The sequence below is a fragment of the Belonocnema kinseyi genome, chromosome 1 (genome assembly GCF_010883055.1).
Source record: "Belonocnema kinseyi isolate 2016_QV_RU_SX_M_011 chromosome 1, B_treatae_v1, whole genome shotgun sequence".
Lineage (NCBI taxonomy): Eukaryota > Metazoa > Arthropoda > Insecta > Hymenoptera > Cynipidae > Belonocnema > Belonocnema kinseyi.
In genome coordinates, this window is record NC_046657.1 from 109,286,869 (window position 1) to 109,305,768 (window position 18,900).

Consider the following 18,900-nt stretch of genomic DNA (forward strand, 5'->3'; position numbering starts at 1 on the left):
TTATTTTAAGCATTTTTGTATAAAAATATGAATATTATATAGAAGAGTTGACACTATATATAAACTATATATAATTATCCCGCCCAGGATAAACAAACTGTAAGAACAAATTTGTTGTTTGTACAATTTTTGAATATTTGAGGTACTTTTTTGTAAATTGAATTTTGATTATAATAATCACATTCGTTAAAAATATTTATGTACTGTCTCGGTATATCATGGTGGCACACCAATTGAAACAAATTTTAAAAAATGCCTTAAACTTTTAAAAATTGCTTTAACTAATAATATCTGCATTTTTAATTAGTTGTCTATAACAGTGAGAAATATATAGTTACATTTGTTTCTATGAAGTTACTTAATAAAAGTTAAAAAAACATTGCAAAATCTCAGATTTTTGTTTATAGCAATACAATTGTATAGTATAATAACTAAAATAACTACTAATATATATATATGATGTTATAAACAAATGGATGCACAATGCCATTTTTTCGTGATTTTCAATTATCAGTTTTTGAAATTAATTTTTGTGCATAAGATATGAGAGAAATGAATATGAGACTACCATTTAATTAAAGTTAGATGTTTTTTCAATGATCGAAACAATTTTTGTAAACAAATACACAATTTGACATTGTCTGAATGAATAGGCTCAATTTTCTGCCAGAATAAACTAAAAATGTCTTTTCAATGACTCCTTGTTGTCTTACTTATTAATTTTATTGAAGGTATTATTAATTTAAACATTTTTGATAAACAAATGATCATCTTTACAATTCTAGCATGATTATACCCCATTTTTTGTACAGACTTCCTCAAGAGCTTCAAGATATGCACTTATGCTTTATGCAACGTCCTAGGGAAACATTTAAAACTTTTGTTTGAACAAAAATAATAATTTTATTTATTGTACCCATCGTAGAATACCATAAAGAATATTTCCTATAAATTTGATAAATTTTTTTAAAGAATTGGGTGCCTTACGGCGAGTTGAAGCAAAAAATTACAATAACAATCTTGTGTTTTTGAAAGCGTGTTTTTCGGGTTTATTCAGAAAATATAAAAAGCTACAACTTTTTATCCAGATGAAAAAAATTAAAATTCGAAGGCCATTTTGAAAATTTTCCGGATGTAAAGTTGATCAGCGAGAAAAATGAATGGGTAGTTATAGAATCTGCGAAATTAAATTTGAATATAATTGAAAACAAATTTTTAAAGATATTTCTCAAATTAATTTTTTATCCAGAACAGACAACAAAAATCGCAAAATAAAATATTTAATTATTTTCAATAACGTAGGTATTCGTAAATTTGTTATTTAATGAAAATCTGAAAAAAAATATTCTAATTTTCTTCCTGAGAATGTAATATACATGATTCACTGCGTGATTATATCTTAGAAAAAATATATATATTGTCAGAGCAGGGAAAATAGGTAAATGATTGGCTACAACGGTTTACGTTAACGCAACGTATAAGTTCCGTTTCCCGCCTATTGGGAATACTGTAATTTTACAAAGGTATAGTGTACTTCCTAGCATAATTTTTAATCCAATTTTGCTTTATTTCTGCAAACAAAATATAGATTTTTAGAATAGTAGTAAAAATAAATACATATAGAGGACGCCCTACTTCCGGTTTTTTCTGCGCATAGATAACGACTGTGGAAATAATGCGCAGAAATGATCAGTGCATTCATATTCACCGACGCCGTAGGCCAAACATTTCCTCTTGAATTAGTGTAATAAATCTATCAAGTTTGAAAAGTAAAGTTCTTCAAGTATTGAAATGGACCAGAATTCGACACGAATTTCTGATGTAGTGACAGGAGAATTGTACAGAGACGCAATGTAAGTAATTTTTATAATTGAAATTTGCAGAATAATCTTTTATGGTGTCTTATTTTAATTATTCAATCAGAAGGCCAGATGCAAGATTTTCCAAACTGTTTATCATAACCAGAATATTCACTTTATTTTCTGCGGGAAACCTAAAATCTGTTTTTTTTTTTGTTATTTACAGAACTCTTCGACATTTTAGTGATTTTGTATTTTTTCTCCAATTTTGAGGGCATGTATTACTTGTAAACTCTCCCGACATTTTTTAAACCATCTCATGCTCACACCATATCAGATATATATTGATTTGGTATTGAGTTGAGGGAATTAAGTAAAAGACATACTTGTACATTTTTACGATCAAAAACTTATTTCAAATTTTCTTTTGTAATTGACCAAAAAGTTACGTCCGGCTTATCATTTATTATAGCAATTTTTTTTTAAATTCATGAAACTATAAACTCGATATGACCGGATATGAAATTTGCGAGTTTTTCAAAAAAATGTTTGGTAAAGCAGATATGTAAGATCTAATACTTGCCCTTAAGGCCATGTAGCATTTACCCGATTCCTACCTTATCGCCAATGTTTTGCAATAACTCACGTCCACATGAAATGAGCTACCGAGATGAAAATTTGAGAAATTAAATACTATATGTGATCAGAAAAGTCTGTATGTTTTTATAATTTAAAAAATGCATGTGATACTTAGAAAATGATCGATTTTACCAGTTTTAGGTTCCCCCAGCTTTTTTTGTACAATAATAAATACTTTGTCTTAAAAATTTGGGAAATGATAGCGAACATGCTAACAGACGTCCCGCACTCTTTTTTGTGGATTAATTTCAAAAAATTTTGATTTTGCTAAAAACGTGTGTATATTTTGAGGTTATGTGTATTACAATTCTCCCGAACGTTACTTCTAAACTACACAATATTTTTGGCCGAAACCTTTGGACTTACCAATAAATACAAAAAAGTTTTTTTTTCATAAATAATTTCCAAATTATCGGAATGACAGAGCTGAAAAACTACCCTAACCTTAAAAAAATGCACATGCAGACAATTTTTATTTAGCACAATACATTTTTTTGTTAGTATCCCTAAAACAAGAAGCCGCGGGCGCCCGTTATGATATTTTATAGCATCTCCGAATTCAGTTTTTAAAATTTTTCATTTTTATGGAAAAAAGTTGGGGAACTGTATCCGATTGACCACACATTTGCCACACACATTGCCCTTAATTCAATACCATTGAATATTTTCCGTTTTTCGTCCACATTGATCAATAATTTTGCAGAAACTTTGGGTAATGGTGCACAACTTGAAAACCGATCTAAGTGCACTATTTTTTTGCTGCTGGGACATTTAAAAAATAGTTATTGTCATGAAATTTGTCTTTTTTCAAAACTCCATATCTCCCAAAGCGCTGCGATTGAATTTTTAATCAGTTTTGCAGGTGTAACATTATTTTATAGATATTTTTTTATGAAATTCTAAGACAATACGATGTTTAAAATATGGTGGCCCAAAACTGCATTGGACATTTTTTCTCGAATTTGTATGCTAATTTCCCGGAAACTTGTTCAAATCCATACAAAAATAAATATTTTTTTGGGGGTTTCAAAAAAATTATATTTAGAGGTGACACAGTTCCCGTGAAGTTCAGCACGTATTTCCTATCAAAATAAGACGGTTTTGTGAATTTAATTCAGAATTGTCAGTATTAGCTGACTCGAGTTGAAACTCAAAAATTTGCTTCACAATTAGCCGTAGAATACGAAGAAAGTATTACTTTTTAAATGTCAACACAATAAGTATGTTTTATAGAGTCCCAGCAAATCCTCATAGCTGAAAAAAAGGGCTTTGCGAGTTCTTGGCGCTAATTATGATATTTAAACAAATAACTTGCTTATAACTATCTTCATCTTTATTTATGCTAGATAGTAACGGTTTTTTCTTAAATTTTTTACTTTTTGTCTACTTTTTAATTAGAAGGAAGTAATAATTCAAGTTAACAAAAACAGTTCATTAGACAATGTATTATTACTAATAATAACATACTCTTTGTTTAATGGTAGAAAGTTGCGATTTTTAAATGAATTTAAAAATTATTTCTCTATTTTTGAGATGAAGTGACTTAATAATTAATTCAATTTAGCAAAAATAATTGTATAAACAAATTATTAGTGTTTATTACTACTATCTTCATCTATATTAATGTCAGATAGTTGTGTTTTGTTTTCAGCGAATTTTAAGTTGTCCTTTTTTCACTTAGTAAGCAGGTAATAAATAATGCAGGTTAAAAGAAATATTTGTTTAAATTTTGCTTTTTCTTTTTAGTTATGAACAAATAATAAATAAGCATTAGAGAGAATCATATTTTAAAGCATCTCTTTCTTCTTGTGAATATCGTTTTATGGAATGAAATAGGTATTTGTAGAAATGATATCTGACTTTAATTCCCTCTTTAGTAGAGACAAAAGTCGGAACCAATATTTACTACAGGTGAAAAAGAGAGGGAGGGGGGCTGATATTAAAATTTGTGCAATTGCAAATTTTTCTTTTACGCTTTGTAATAAACTTTTTCTTAAAATTCAAAACAAAACTTTTACAAATGATTTACAGAAGTAGTTCTCCCATCTACTCCTAATTATTCCATTATTTGTTTTTGTCTCTCGTGTTAGGTAGATTCTGAGTTTAAATTAATTTTCATTAAATATTGGGAAGAAAGCAAAAATAATTCACTTAATAATACAATACTATTTAAATTACAATTCTGCTTCAGGTTTACTTATTATTTGTTCTGAATTAATAAGTCAAAGTACTACTAAAGATTTCAGAAAAATGCAAATTTCCAGCATCATTTTAAATGATGATGATAAATTGAATTAATAATTAATTCACTTCCAGTGAAAAGTAGACATTAGTTGAAAATTTCAGAAACAACTGCCACTTTCTAGCATTATTTAAAAAAATCTTATTACCAATAATAATAAATCGATTAAAAAATTAATTTTGTTAACTTAAATTATTTGTTCACCGCATTCTAATTGATTATCAGACAAAAAGGGTAAATTTTTGAAAAAACTGCACTTGTCTAGCTTTATTCTAAGAGAATTTTATTTAAAAAAATAGTAAGTTGTTTACAAAATTATTGTTGTTAATATTTAATGTTTATTGCCACACTCTAATTGAAAATTTGACAAAATTAGGCTATTATTGGCGATTCTGATTATTATTTACAAAAACGTACTTTTTTCTGATGGGACATACATGTTAAACTTTATGAGACTTGTGGAAAATTTAAATATATATATATATATATTAAATCGCATTCAAATACATTTCCGGGCAATATGCATGAAAATAAAGAAAAACAAATTTCGACCACCCTAATGGACAATGACTGGTACAGTTAGATTTTTTATTTTTTAGAAAAAAGCTAGAATTAAATTAAAAATTTATATGTGCTGTCGATCATTGAATTGCTGTTAAAAATGTTATTTTAATGCAAATATTGACAAAATTTAATTGTTACCTTTTACATCTATATTTTTTGTAAAACAAAGCTTTCATACTTTCAGTCTCTTTTGAATGTTAGTTTTTTTAAATTAACAAATCATATCAAATGACAAATTTTCATCACAAATCATCGTTAATATTATCGCTGCACAATAATAATGGCAAAAACAATCTTTTCCTGTTTTAAAAATCCACATGGACAATTGTTTATATAATTTATTTATAAAATTAACAAATAATATTGAATGACATATTATCATAACAAATTACAACTTCTTGATAATAGCAGGTAATCTTATCGCAAAATATTACTTCAAAGTTTCATTATGTTTACTATTTAATATTATAATTTGTTTATAACAAATAATATGCCTTAGCTGAGATAGTGAGCATAGGAAAGTTTTTTTTACAAAAAGATAGAAGTACAAGGAAAAAGTCGACATTCGTTTGCTATTTTCATTAACAAACATTTTTGAACAATAACAATTTAAAGTTCACTTGCACACTTCAATTATCAATTTAATACTGACTTTCTAAAAATCAAAATAAAGAATTAGTTCAAAATTGCGTTCTACGAGTTATTTTGAACTTTGTTTCTTGAATTATCGCCATTGTGTCGGACGGTCGTAATATTCATATTAAAAGAAAAAGTAGCTTTTGAGCGAAAAATTGAATAACATTTTTGTTATTTTTATCCTGTTTTTGAAATTTTGTTTGTTTTTGAATTGCATTAGAAAGGCCTATAAATTATACGATAAATCTGTGACAATAATTAAAATTCAATTACCGACTTGGGAGATATGGATTTTTCTAAAAAGTCGAGTCTCAAAATTGAAAATCCTGTAACTCCATGAATTTTTGAAAACATTTCAACCATAAATTTAATGGACCAAAAATCCTAGTTTCCCTATGTTTCATAAATATTGCTCTCTCCCCCTTCTAACTCTGATATTAAGACAATGGATTTATCCTGTAAAAATTTGTAATTAACAGTTCAATGATCATATAAAAAATGTATTGATTTTTCTTCACAGGTTCCAAATAACAAATTCATTTTGTGGGGTTAAATTTGAAGATGACTCGGGTTCGGGTTCAGACGAAAATTCAGATGATAACTCGAATTCAGATGAAAACTCAGTATCAGAATACAGCTCGGAATCAGAATATAACACTGATTCAGATGAGGATCCGGATTTGGATGACAATAAGCATTATTGTCCGATTGGAAAAATTAAACAAATCTCAAAGGTATTTATGTTAATTTTTTCTACTGTGTATAGCCCCCCCCCCCTGGGGAAAGTTTTTTAATAACTCACGTCTACAGAAATTAGGATATCAGTTATCAAGTTGAAGATTGGAGATATCAAGTTTAAAAATCTTTCTGCTTCCAACAGGGTCAAACCTTCAAGTTAACGTGGACAGATACAGGTTAGAATGAGATAGAGTAGAGGGTATTGCTGTGCTAGAAATTTCTGATAAAACTTTCTTTCTGAAATTGTACCACCATTTTCTTTCAGAATTTATCAGAAAGTATCCCAGCGGTATCTTTCCATTTTTTCCGATATTTTCCGAAACTGTCCTGTGCGCATATAATTGTCAGTTTCTATCAGATTTTATCAGAAAACTAAATCATGTAATATTATTATATAAATATTATTCGATAGAACTTGTCATGTCATTATTGTGTAATTGTAAATAAAATTAAAAAATTAAAATACACTGAAGGATTAGATAGTAAAAAATTATTCATTTTATGCATTTCGAAATTTAACAATTTTATTAATTAAATAATCTTTTTAAATTATAGCTGTTTAATAATTTTAATAGTAGATTAGTGAAAAAATTGAGGGGAAAAGAAATTATTTTTAAACCTTGTTTTAACAATTATTTTTGTTGTTCTAATTATTATTATTAATTTTTTAATAACAATAATTTGCAAAAATAATATATATTATTATTAATATTGATATGAATAATTTCTGATATCATCTGATAAAAATAAATAGGACATTTCTGATAAAATCGGAAAGAACACTAGTGGGACACTTCTGATAGGATCTGATAGAATTATATTGGGACAAATTTTGGGAAAGAAACTGAAAAATTCGGGTGCAGATTTCGGAAAGATTGTGATAAAATCTGAAAAGAAAATTTTGCCGACTGTTTCAGAATCTATGAGAAATTTCTTTGCAGAATCTTTCTGATTTTTTGGGCAGGAATGTAAAAGATAGACGTGAAGTAAGATTCACAAAGAGATAGAGTGGGATACATTTTCTCTGTTTCTTTATAGTTTATATCATAAATAGAGAGCGGATGAGCCCAGTTTGAAGTTACAAACCGAGCCTAGGCTCTGCTCCCTCTATAAAGAGAACCGCTGCATAGAGGGAAGTAGTGGGAGAGCGCGCGGACGCCAGACACACGCGACGCGCTCCCAGAGAACCGCCGCATGGGGGGTAGTGGTGGGAGAGCGTTATGTGTGTCTGGCGTCCGCGCGCTCTCCCACCACTTTCTCCCATGCGGTGGTTCTCCGCAAAGAGGGAGCCGAGTCTAGGGGCTTTGCGCAAGGTTCCCAACTTTTGTACTTTATTCCACACCATTTTTTTTCTCATTGTTAATGGCCTTAATTAAATTTTTTCAGACATCTTCGGACTTTACTACAATCTTGATAGAATGTACCTTAGGGTCTAGGATTAAACTTGGCACATTTGTACTGCTGCCATATTTAGCTTCAGGGATTTTCAGAAATAAATTCTCTTGGATTGGTCATGTTGTTAAAACTGCTGGTTGTAATGGTGATATTGACACCTTAGAAGCTAGAGTTCCTTCTCATCGATTTAGATGCCTTGAGAATGTAAATATTGGAGACAAATTATATTATGAACATTTGAAAGAGTGCTTCCTTCCCCTCGTGGAAATTCCAGAAGATGGAATTGAAATTGAGAAAACATCGGAAACTGGGTTCCATGTGGGTTCTGCAAAACGAACATCTATTTCGGTGAAACGTTCGGATAAAAAAATATTGTAAGCATTTTTCAAAGCTTACTTGTAAAATTATTATATACACTTTAGTTAATACTAATTACTTAAATATTTTTATAGAGCGCGAATGACTAAGCCATGTCAGGCGATAGGATTTACAGAAAGAAGCGGGTTTAAGCGGCACTACTGTCCGCTCGGGCAAATAATTAAACTTACGAAGGTAATTTTTTTCTTTCGACTAAAGTTTCTATTTTCCTGTCAGTGGGTGATGTAGAAATCTGTCTTAGAATCTTTCCTGGCATTATTTAGCCTGTATTTACATCTAATACATGTCCTTGATATAATTTCTTTTTTCAGATGCCATCAGAGTCTCTAATTTTGGTAGAAGGATACATTTCACCAAGAAATGTGTTTCGACACGGATGGTTGCAGGTATTCAATATAGCGTCAGGAATTTTCAAAGATTCATTCTCTTCTATCGGTAAAATAAATAGTTATGCTGAAAAAATTGATGGCTGGGAGTTTGAAATTAAATTGAAATCCGATAAATTATTGGAGAACTTAAAAATTGGAGATATAGTTTATCATGTACACTACTGGGAGTGCCACGTTCCCATCGTAAATATTTCACAAGGTGGAATTCAAATTAGGAAAGCAGTCCAAAGTGTGGTTGCCCAAGTGGGATCTGAGACGGGGAGGTCTAAAAACCCAAAAAAGGCTACAAACCCGAATTGGAATGCAAGATCCCAAATTAATTCCGGGGCTGGAATGGGTTCTTCACAAAAAGAAACATCGGAAACCGAATTCCTGAGTGGGATTTTGACTAAACAGATCATCAAGATGGCTTCCGAGACATCCTCCAGGGTTAGATTTGAGACAGGGTTGAACCGGTTACACTCTGTGAATAGAAGATCCCAAGTCGTTTCCCAACCCAAACCAGCGGAGCCTACGATGAATCCTAATGAGGGTATAGGATCCCAAGTAGACTGCCAGAGAGGAACATCAGAAATCCCGAAAAACGACGAGAACTCTATCGAGAACGGTGGACCCCAAATTTTTCAGGAGCGACTATCGGAGAACCCAGAAAATACCAAGAACCACCACAATGGGAATTCAACATCTGAAGTTGATTTCCAGTTTAAAATAGATCCTTTCAAGGAAGAGAGATCGGAACCCGAAATTATGAATGGGTTATCAGCTATAAATGAAATCAAGACTTCTATAAAGGCTTATTCCTTCATACAACGTGGGATCCCTAATGCGTTTCAAGTCTTAAAATATTCTCTTTTGTTCTTTTTTATTATATCATTATTTTATTCTTTTTACTGCATTTTGCTGTTCTATTATGTTTATTATATTCTCTGGTCTGCCATGGAATTTTCGAGCTAGGTGCTTCTGTCACTGACATCTTTTATTACCTTTTCCGTGATGTGACACTAATATAACATTATAATTACAGCAGTGCAATTCAGAGTCCCCACCTGGGTACCCCAATGTGTTGTATTGCCTGAATTTACCACGATCTCTCTAGAGCTAAAAATAATAATAAAGTAGCGACCAAATGCAGATTTGTGCCAATGTGGGTTCTCAATTTTTGAACCGCGTTCATTAATAAAAGAATAAAATTAGGAACATAGAATCGATTGTGATTCTCGTGGGTTCTATGTCAGAAAGTTTGGATCTTAAATTTATAAATGTGCATCCCAGTCATAATACAACTTACAAAAACAATTCGAGAACTCTCTTGGGATCTCCATAGGATCCAGGACTGATTTCGTATCAATAAGTTGTTTTTTATTTGCGTATGTTATTAATATTTCTTAAGTAAACTTATATTAATTCTGTTTTTTTACATATGCATTGCTAAAAATAGATACATAAAAATTGTACATGAATCATAGTGTTTGATTATAAACCCTAGATTAGATCCGATTAGATTTTTAGTATCAAAACACTTGATTCGCATAATTTCATTTTTGATCGTTTTTTTAAGTAAAATGAGATTCCAGGCCTTAAATTAATGTCCATCTGCAGTCTTTTTTTAATTCTGACAGTTATATCTCACTTTTAAATTTTAACATGTCAAAATGATTTTCATCTTGTTCTTTTAAATCGATTTTGTATCCATTTTTTGTTTCTTAATTTCAATTTAAAAAAAAATTGTTACACACGACTTACACTTGTAGTAAGTATTTTAAATATCATGGTGTGCGTTTTTTCTGGTTTTGTTTAAATTTCATTTGCATATATTGTTGCAGTTTGATAAACAATATAAAGTATTACACTGTTGAAAAAATATTGGACCAAAAATAAACTTAATCCCTAGAAATATATTGACTGATTCTAAGTCTCTTGCCTTTCGCAATCTTAACAAAAAACAGGGATCATAGCTATGTAGAAAGGAGATTATAGTAGTGAAGTGTTATTTAAAATATTTTCTTTAAAAAAAAAAGTGTTTCCTAGACGGAGAGAAGTTTCAAGAGATTTTTTCACGGAAGCGTGTCATTTTAGAGCTACAATTTTTACGTGATTTAAAGACTAGTATACTGTGATCTAAAAGCATAGAATTCGAGACCTCAGAACAAAGGGGCGTGGTCTAATGCCTGAAACTTCGAGACCTGTGCTTTAAAAGCAAGGATGCCGAGATCTTAGTTCTCGCGCCAAATCGTAATAAAATAAAGGAGTAGTGCCGTGAATTAATCTGCAAAAATTTCTCTCCGTAAAGACTAGGGGAAGGCGGGGCACGACCGTACAGGCGTTTCTTACAAGAATTTCAAAAAATGAAGTTTAAATTTTCTATTCTTGAAATTAGATACAATTATAAATTATTTATAAAAGAAAGACATATTTTTAGCCGTTGCTCTGAGGCTTCAAACTTTTCTGATTTAATATACAGAAGTCCCAACGCCAGTTACAGCTTCGACCCGGAGTAGTTTAGGAGCCAGGTACACCCTGGTGGCCTTTTCAATTCGGATGCAGTCACCAAGGTTTTTCTTATGTATTTTGACCCGCTGAATCCAAATTGTTTGGGTGGCTCGTCGCCCGAGTGGTCGTTTAATTGTTATTAACATTTTTTTAATAACAAATAGAAAAATTGACGTGTATGTCTGGCAGTTTGCTGTGAAATAAATGTAAATATTCAACATGTTCAATCTATGAAAAACATTTTTTTACTGCAATCCCAATATCCAAAGAATTGTATTTATTGACAACGAAAAATTTCGAAAATAAGTAAATATAGGTAAAAATTAATCGCAATAGAAGTAGCAATAATGTTGATGCCATTGCGCAACGAAATGCTCGCCGAGGCGCGAGTGACGTAGGGATAGACATACACGTCCACGTCAGCCGCGCGCGCTCGAAAACCCTTGAACTTTCAACTCGTCTCACTCGAAAGTTATTCGTTTAAGCGAATCTATTTTTTTATTTGCCGAAAAAGTCAATTGTTCTATTTGTTATTAAAAAAATGTTAATAACAATTAAACGACCACTCGGGCGACGAGCCACCTAAAAAATTTGGATTCAGTGGGTCAAAATACATAAGAAAAACCTTGGTGGCTGCATCCGAATTGAAAAGGCCACCAGGGTGTACCTGGCTCCTAGACTAAGAGCAGTAATAGATTTATTAACTTATTATTACTCGGCTATTCTACTCATTGTCAATGGCCGTAGTTTCGGACCCAGCAAATACGGTGCACAATGAGCGACTCGACCGAGGGTCAACTTTTTTTGCAGCCGGCTACCTGCAGTCCCTTCATTCAGCCGGTGTTCAACTTAAATGTGTCATTTTTCATCAGCTTTTCTTACTCTTCTGTCAATTGAATTAAAATGTTGCTCATTTTTTTTGTTCTAGAAATCTGTTCTCAATAGTTTCAAAAATATCGCTTTAAAATATTAAGTTATATAATTATATCAGAGGCTCACAATCAGCCTGCAAATATTGACATTTTATGCAATTTTTGATATGCCTAAAACTTTTGCATAACATTTCTGAGATATAAAAATGCGAGAAATGCAATATTCACTGATAAGTGATCAAGCATGTAAAATTTCAAATAAATTGACACATAATTTCCTGACTAAAATGGAAGAAGTAAAAATTGAAAACATTTTACATGCTAAACTCCAAAAGACATAAAAATGGCTAGAGCAACGGCTAAAAATATTTATTTTGCAAATAAAAAAACACGGGTAAATATATTTGACTTCCCTAAGAGAACGATATGGTCAACGCACCCGTTGAAATTTCTCAAATTTCATTTTTTGGGCCACCCTAATATATATAAGTAATTAAAATAATATACATTGGAACCTGGATTGAATTTCGCTTTCGGACATGGCCTTCAAGCTCTTTCCAGAGCCTCCAAACGTAAACGGTCAGGACCATGTGAACGATTTCCAATTGAAATACATAACATTGCGCAATATACGCGCATGAGTATCCGTGTGCCGCCCCCTGCGATGCTGCTGATGTTTCACGCATGGTTAAGCAAGTAACTCAACCCCGTGGGCTCCTCTCTCACCATGAATGATAAAACTGCTCGGCGCTGTCTTCTAGGAATCAGTAAATTCGAAGTAAGTAATTTCTAGTCGTAAGTTAATGTCAATACGGAGTCAGTGGAAGGCTTCTTAAAGAAATAATAACAATATGTAGTGACTGGTTCGATATTATGCGAAGTGTTAGACAAGGATGCGTTATGACCTGATAGCTATTTATTATATTCATGGACAAGTGTTTAAGAATGGCCCTCTTCTACAAACAATCTGAGAATCTCAAAACAATTAGGGTACGTAGGTTAGCATTCGCAGATGATAAATGGACAAAGCAATCGAAGACTTGCAAAGTAGTCCGAACAAACGGAATACAAGCATGAAGTGCATGGGCCTTAAAATTAACGCAAATAAAATAAAAATTTTGTTGTTCGAAGGAAAGAGTGAGGCAATAATATACAACGTTGTTGTAAATGATGAAAGAATAGAGTAAGTTTATAACCACGTATATCTCGGTAGCCTATTTACTTGTGACGGAAAGATAGATAAGGAGTTAGATATTAGACACATGAACGAGGATAAGGGTAAAATTTACGCAGTTGGCATAAAATTCTTACGCATAATATGCGGGAAAACTCTGATGGGCAGGTGAGTAACGAGACAATCCTCAAAGTTTTCGATGCAGAAGAGACACTTATAGTTAAGACATGGGAAAGGAATTGCCGTTAAGATGTTTCTGGCATGTTGAGAGAATGAAATATGAACAACTGACGAAACAAGTGTATCAAGGTAAAGTAAATGGCAGTGTACCCAGAGGCAGACCGTGCAAAGAATGGTTAGAATGTGTAAATGAAACCCTAGTTAGAAGAGACATAAGACGTCACAGAAACACGAGAGCTTGCATGAAAAAATTCATATAAGTGAAGGAAGAAAGAAAATTACCGTGACCAATAGTTAATAAAAATAGTGTCAGTAGAGTGAATGAGCTTGAAACAAAAGACCTTGGATACTAATGGGTCCGTTTCGGGAGTTTCACATGTCGACTTTATGGGGCTCTTCGCTGATCGCTAGAGAATATAGACATCCTTTCTCACATTTCTCCCTTCCTCACGGAGTCATCCATGAAGCATACCTTTGGTATGGACCAGGTAGCCATTATATAACGTTATCTTTTAAATAGTCTTTGTAATAATAATAGGAAGCAATTTTTCTTAAGATTTTGAAATTCACAAAATTACACAACAGACCCACGTGGAAAAGTTAATTAGGGCCAGGCTGGTACCCAAACAGATTGACCAAATAATATTTATGTGCAGCCCAATTACTGCCCAACTGGGCTTCTGTCTGGGTTGTAACGGTTAGCCCAATGAATGGCCATATTGAGGTAACTAGTTGGGCCTTAGTTTTGCAGCCCACTTAATGCCCAATTAATAGAAAAAGTGTACAATTATTGAATACTTAAAGTTAAAAGTAATAAATAATATGTGTTCTTATTTGTTTTTAATTTGACGGCTCTTTATAGATAGATAAACGTTTATTTTTCGGCCTGCTGCTCTTAAAAAATTGACTTGCTCAGACAGCCATTTTTTTACAGAATTTTCTTACAGCTACCTATTAAAAATTAACATCCATCCACACCTTATATCTAATCCGCTCGCTTTTGTAGCCTAGCCTTCCTCGCTTCGTATGCATAATACTTATCTACTATTTACAATATTCGCAGTTTTCTTACATATACTTGCTTTCCTGTTTGCAATCTTTCCTCCTCCATTCCTCCTTCCTTCGCTTATTCTTCCTCTTACCTAACACCCCCTTCATTCATGCTACAGCCCGTTTGTCTCCCCTTTCATGCAAAAATAACTCCATGCTTATCCTACTCCTTTCCACCTCTTCACACTCATCTAACCATTGCTCAACTTTTGCACCCCCCTTCCCGCACAATGCACACATTCTCTTCTCTCTAGAAAGCTAGAACCTATTAAAATCCCCCATGCAACCGCATCTCATTCTCGCTATAAGTCCATGACTTCCTTGCTCTCCTTTCTCACGCAAATAATATTGCGCTTTCTCCCTTGGTATAATCCACTTCTCCATTCTTTTGAACCAACTCATATACCTTCCTTCCTTCCTCGTGCACCCTTCTCACATCATCCATCTGCAGTCCATTCGTTCTAAAATACCTTTCCCTTCCCATCTCCATCTTCGCACCCTTACGTCTGTTCTCCTTCTCCCACCAATACTCCCTAAACAGCTTACTCCCCCCCCCTCTTCCGCACATTTCTCATATTTACACGCTCCACTCACCGTTATAATCCCTAAACTCGATCTTCCTGTCTCCCTCATGACAATATAGTTCGGCCTATTCCTTACCAACGCCAGTGTCCCCTTTACATAATTTTCCTTTATCCTATTTGCCTCCTCACTTACCTTCCACCCCCACGCCTACACTCCGTTTAATAAGATACTTATCACTAGCGAATCAAACAATTTCATTCTCACAAAATCATCTGCGAAAAGCCTCTTCCTCAGCCCCTACTCCTGCCTCATCATCACATTTGCCCTTCTCACCCTCTCTTTTATATGACCATCCACTCCCCCATTCGTCCGAAACAAGAAGCCCAGGTATACAAACTCTTTCACCTCCTGTACCTCTTTCCCTTTCGACTCATCCTCATTTAACTCTAACCTATTTTTGTCAAAGTATCATCTCAACCTTTTCATCATCTCCTTTAAAGCCTCTTCGCTCTTTGCTAACAGCACTATCCTATCAGCATTTGTGAGTGACCATATCCTGACTCCTCCTTCCCTAACTCCTCCTAGCACTTCGGTTGCTAGTTTACTTTCCATATCCGCGATTAAAATTGCAAAAAGCGTTGGGCTAAGTGGGCATCCTTGCTTTAATCCCCTATCCATCAGAAACCCTCAGAGATTCCCTTCCCTCCTCTCACCCTATCTTTCGTCAACTCATATACAGCTCCTTACCCTCTCGATCCGTTCTATTATTCCTTTTGACCTGCATTCCAGTCTCTTCCAACAGTCAGCTTATAGCGTATTTGTTTATCCTGCACTGGCGTACTCCAAGAGCACTCCGATCGTTCCTTCTTACTTCTTCCTTCTCACCCTGACCTGCTTCGGTGCTGTTCGGAGTGCACCAGTGCAGAATAACCGAATACGCTATTAGTCCTAAAAGCATCTGACGTCGTCCTTTCTTATAAAAATAAGCTTTTTTACGGAAGCTTGAACGGACTCGAGTACGTTAGTGGGCAGAGCCTGTCTGTGGCTTTGCGGCTCGCGCAGCTGCACAAGTTAACCAATACAGGCGGATTTTCTAAATTACAAAATGCTAAGTTTGATAAAAAATGTTTATTTACTGTTGTTTCTTTTGAAAATGCTACTGTACACTGCTGATTTTTTTTGGTTTTAGAAAATATCTATTTTAATTTTTAGATTATATAAATCATAAACAGTTTCATTTTTTTAAGTATATGAAAAATATGATATGTGAAATATATCATAACCTTATCGTAATTTAAAAAGAAAATTTGTATTGTATGAACAAAATTTAATGGTCAGACGTTCTTTTTAGGGATGAGAGAAAAAATATAGTAATTTTCGTAAATACTTCATTTATTATGTAAGTTTATAGCTTAAGAAATGTTTTCATTTATGTAAATGAATATGAGTGCTAGATTCAGGTTGAATTGCTAATTATTTTTCAATCCGCATGCCTAATTTATTATTCACGGCGTATTTTTATCAGAATTATCCCAATCCATAATTATTTCTATACGGATATAGTTTACAATAACTTTACCGATGTAAATAGCAACTGGGATTATATTTTGTAGCCAGCCTTGTTTACACCGACAGTGCTCACTATATCGGCGTTCTGTGGGTATAAGCCCAATTAAACACAAAATGCAACACTGATCGGATTTATCAACATAAGTTTTGATAATTTAAATTTCTCAATTATTGGAAAAGTTGTAGCATTTGGATGGGATTGCATCCACTTACTCATACAATTAAAATAATCTGTTAATTAATTAAGAATGCCTATTCTGAACGTTCTATGGGTATGCCCATTGTAAACTCAATCGACAAATCAAACACTGATGGGCCTTATCAATATAAGCGTTGATAATTAAAAATTCGGAATAATTGAAAAAGATTTTAGGATTCGGGTAGGATTGCATTCACTGTTGATTAGCCTGTTCATTAATTCGCTTTTTTGTTATCTGGGTTGCACGGTTGGGGCCCAATTGGCGCCTAATTATCAGTTGAGGTAAGCTGGGCCGATTTTCACACAGGGAAGTTTACTTTTTCGTAATTAGATCTCTATCAATATCATTTTTTTTAAAGCATTTATTTTTTGGCAATAAAAACCATATGTGTAATTATAGCTCAAAGCAATTATTTTGCCTAGATGAATATTTTTTTAGAATTTACCAAGAATCGAACTTTTAAGAACAGTACAAAGAGCTGATCACGCAATAATGGGGACGTCCAAAAATCACTTGAATCGGAAAGAGGGCGGGGTCAGCTAAAATATAACGGAAAATCAGGTTAAGCCAATCGCGTTACGATTTTAATTATACATTTATTTTCAAGAAAGATTATAACAGGGACAATTTCTAACTAATTAACCTTCTTATGTAACAAATTACATAATTTGTATATCATTTTATTTAACAAAAGTTAGCAAATTTAATTATTTAAATTTGTAAGTCAGATAGAGGTAGTTATTAATACATATGTATATATAATCTGAGGTTAGAATCCCGTATATTTTATTTTTTTAATAACTTGGCTGAAGATAATATTTTTCACTATAAATGTATTTAGATATTATTTTTTATTTTTCCAAAGCTGTTCAAATTTGTTATGAAATAATTTTGAAAAGTCACGTGAAAATAGGGACAGGGAGGGGGGCAGCAGTATAATATCAGAGACATTCACGTGGGGATGGGATAGAAATTGAGCGAAAAGCCGATCACGTGATTTATGGACTATCCCTAGAGAGGTTTTCAAAGAACATTTTCAAAGAAAAGATTTTGTTGTAAATTTTTTTTAATAATCGCAATTGTTAGAATCGTTTTTCACAGAGCTCGTCTATTAGGGTGATTGAATAATATCACCTAAAAAATCAATCTTCTTATTTTACTAACTAGATATAAAATTAGAAACTTTTTCATCGTATACACAGTATTTTTAAAAAGATAATATACTTATGTTTCATGAGTATAAGCTACAAAATTTAATCGTTTCATTTTCCTTAGATTTTTATCTCACTGCCAAAGCTAAATAATCAAAAAGATGAAATTTTTATTAAATTTAATTATTTAACTTGTAAGTTGTAATATTTAAAATACGGCGATATATAATAAAATTGCTACTAACGATTCACTCGCCAGATAAAAAATACTTCTTTATCTTAAAATGTTAATATTAATATTAAGAGTATTAAATAGGGTTTGACCAATCTTGAAATTGTTTAAAACATTTCTAAAAATGGCTTGAAATATTCCGAAAGCTCATGAAATCCTCTAAATTTATCCAAAAGCAAGGGTTCCGAGATTTTATTTCTTGCGCTAAAGCGTGAATAAAATGAAGGAGCAGTTCCGTAAATTAATGTCTAAAAATTTCCCTGCGTGTAAAATTTCAAATATTTTGAAAACTTCAAAATTTGGGACAACGAAAAAATCCAAGAAGATTACATTTCTACCAAAAAATACGAATTTTCAACAAAATACATTAATTTTTAACTAAGACGTTGAATGTTCAACTAAAAAGGATAAATTTTAAACCAAATATTGAAATTTTCAACTAAACAAGATGAATTTTTAACTAAAATATGGAGTATGTAGGTTAATTGTCTGTTTAAGAAATTTATTTGTAACCAAATAATAGAATTTTTAACCAAACCAGATGATTTCCGAAAAAAATCAATATTAGCCTTTTCAATAAAAGAATTATCCTTTACCAGAAAATATACTTGAATTTTCTTATTGGTTTTAAGTTCTAGAGGTTACATAAGTTTGGAACGTTATTTCCACTTATAACG

The 18,900-nt window shown here is 32.4% G+C and overlaps 1 protein-coding gene across 1 annotated transcript; it reads left to right on the plus strand.

Annotated features, from left to right (window-relative positions):
• The first annotated feature begins 1,589 nt into the window (after positions 1 to 1,589).
• LOC117173119 lies at positions 1,590 to 10,240 on the plus strand. The gene is made up of 5 exons (XM_033361516.1): positions 1,590 to 1,853; positions 6,401 to 6,614; positions 8,005 to 8,387; positions 8,466 to 8,565; positions 8,703 to 10,240. Exons 1-5 carry the CDS (start codon positions 1,792 to 1,794, stop codon positions 9,732 to 9,734), a joined length of 1,791 nt encoding a protein of 596 aa, XP_033217407.1. The 5' UTR covers positions 1,590 to 1,791; the 3' UTR covers positions 9,735 to 10,240.
• Positions 10,241 to 18,900: the final 8,660 nt, after the last annotated feature.

Excerpts from the sequence above, each read along its gene's own strand:
- LOC117173119 (XM_033361516.1), top strand. The coding sequence starts at position 1,792 with ATGGACCAGAATTCGACACGAATTTCTGATGTAGTGACAGGAGAATTG. Across the intron at positions 1,854-6,400 it reads GAATTGTACAGAGACGCAAT|GTTCCAAATAACAAATTCAT; the intron begins GTAAGTAATTTT and ends TTTTCTTCACAG. Across the intron at positions 8,388-8,465 it reads CGTTCGGATAAAAAAATATT|AGCGCGAATGACTAAGCCAT; the intron begins GTAAGCATTTTT and ends ATATTTTTATAG.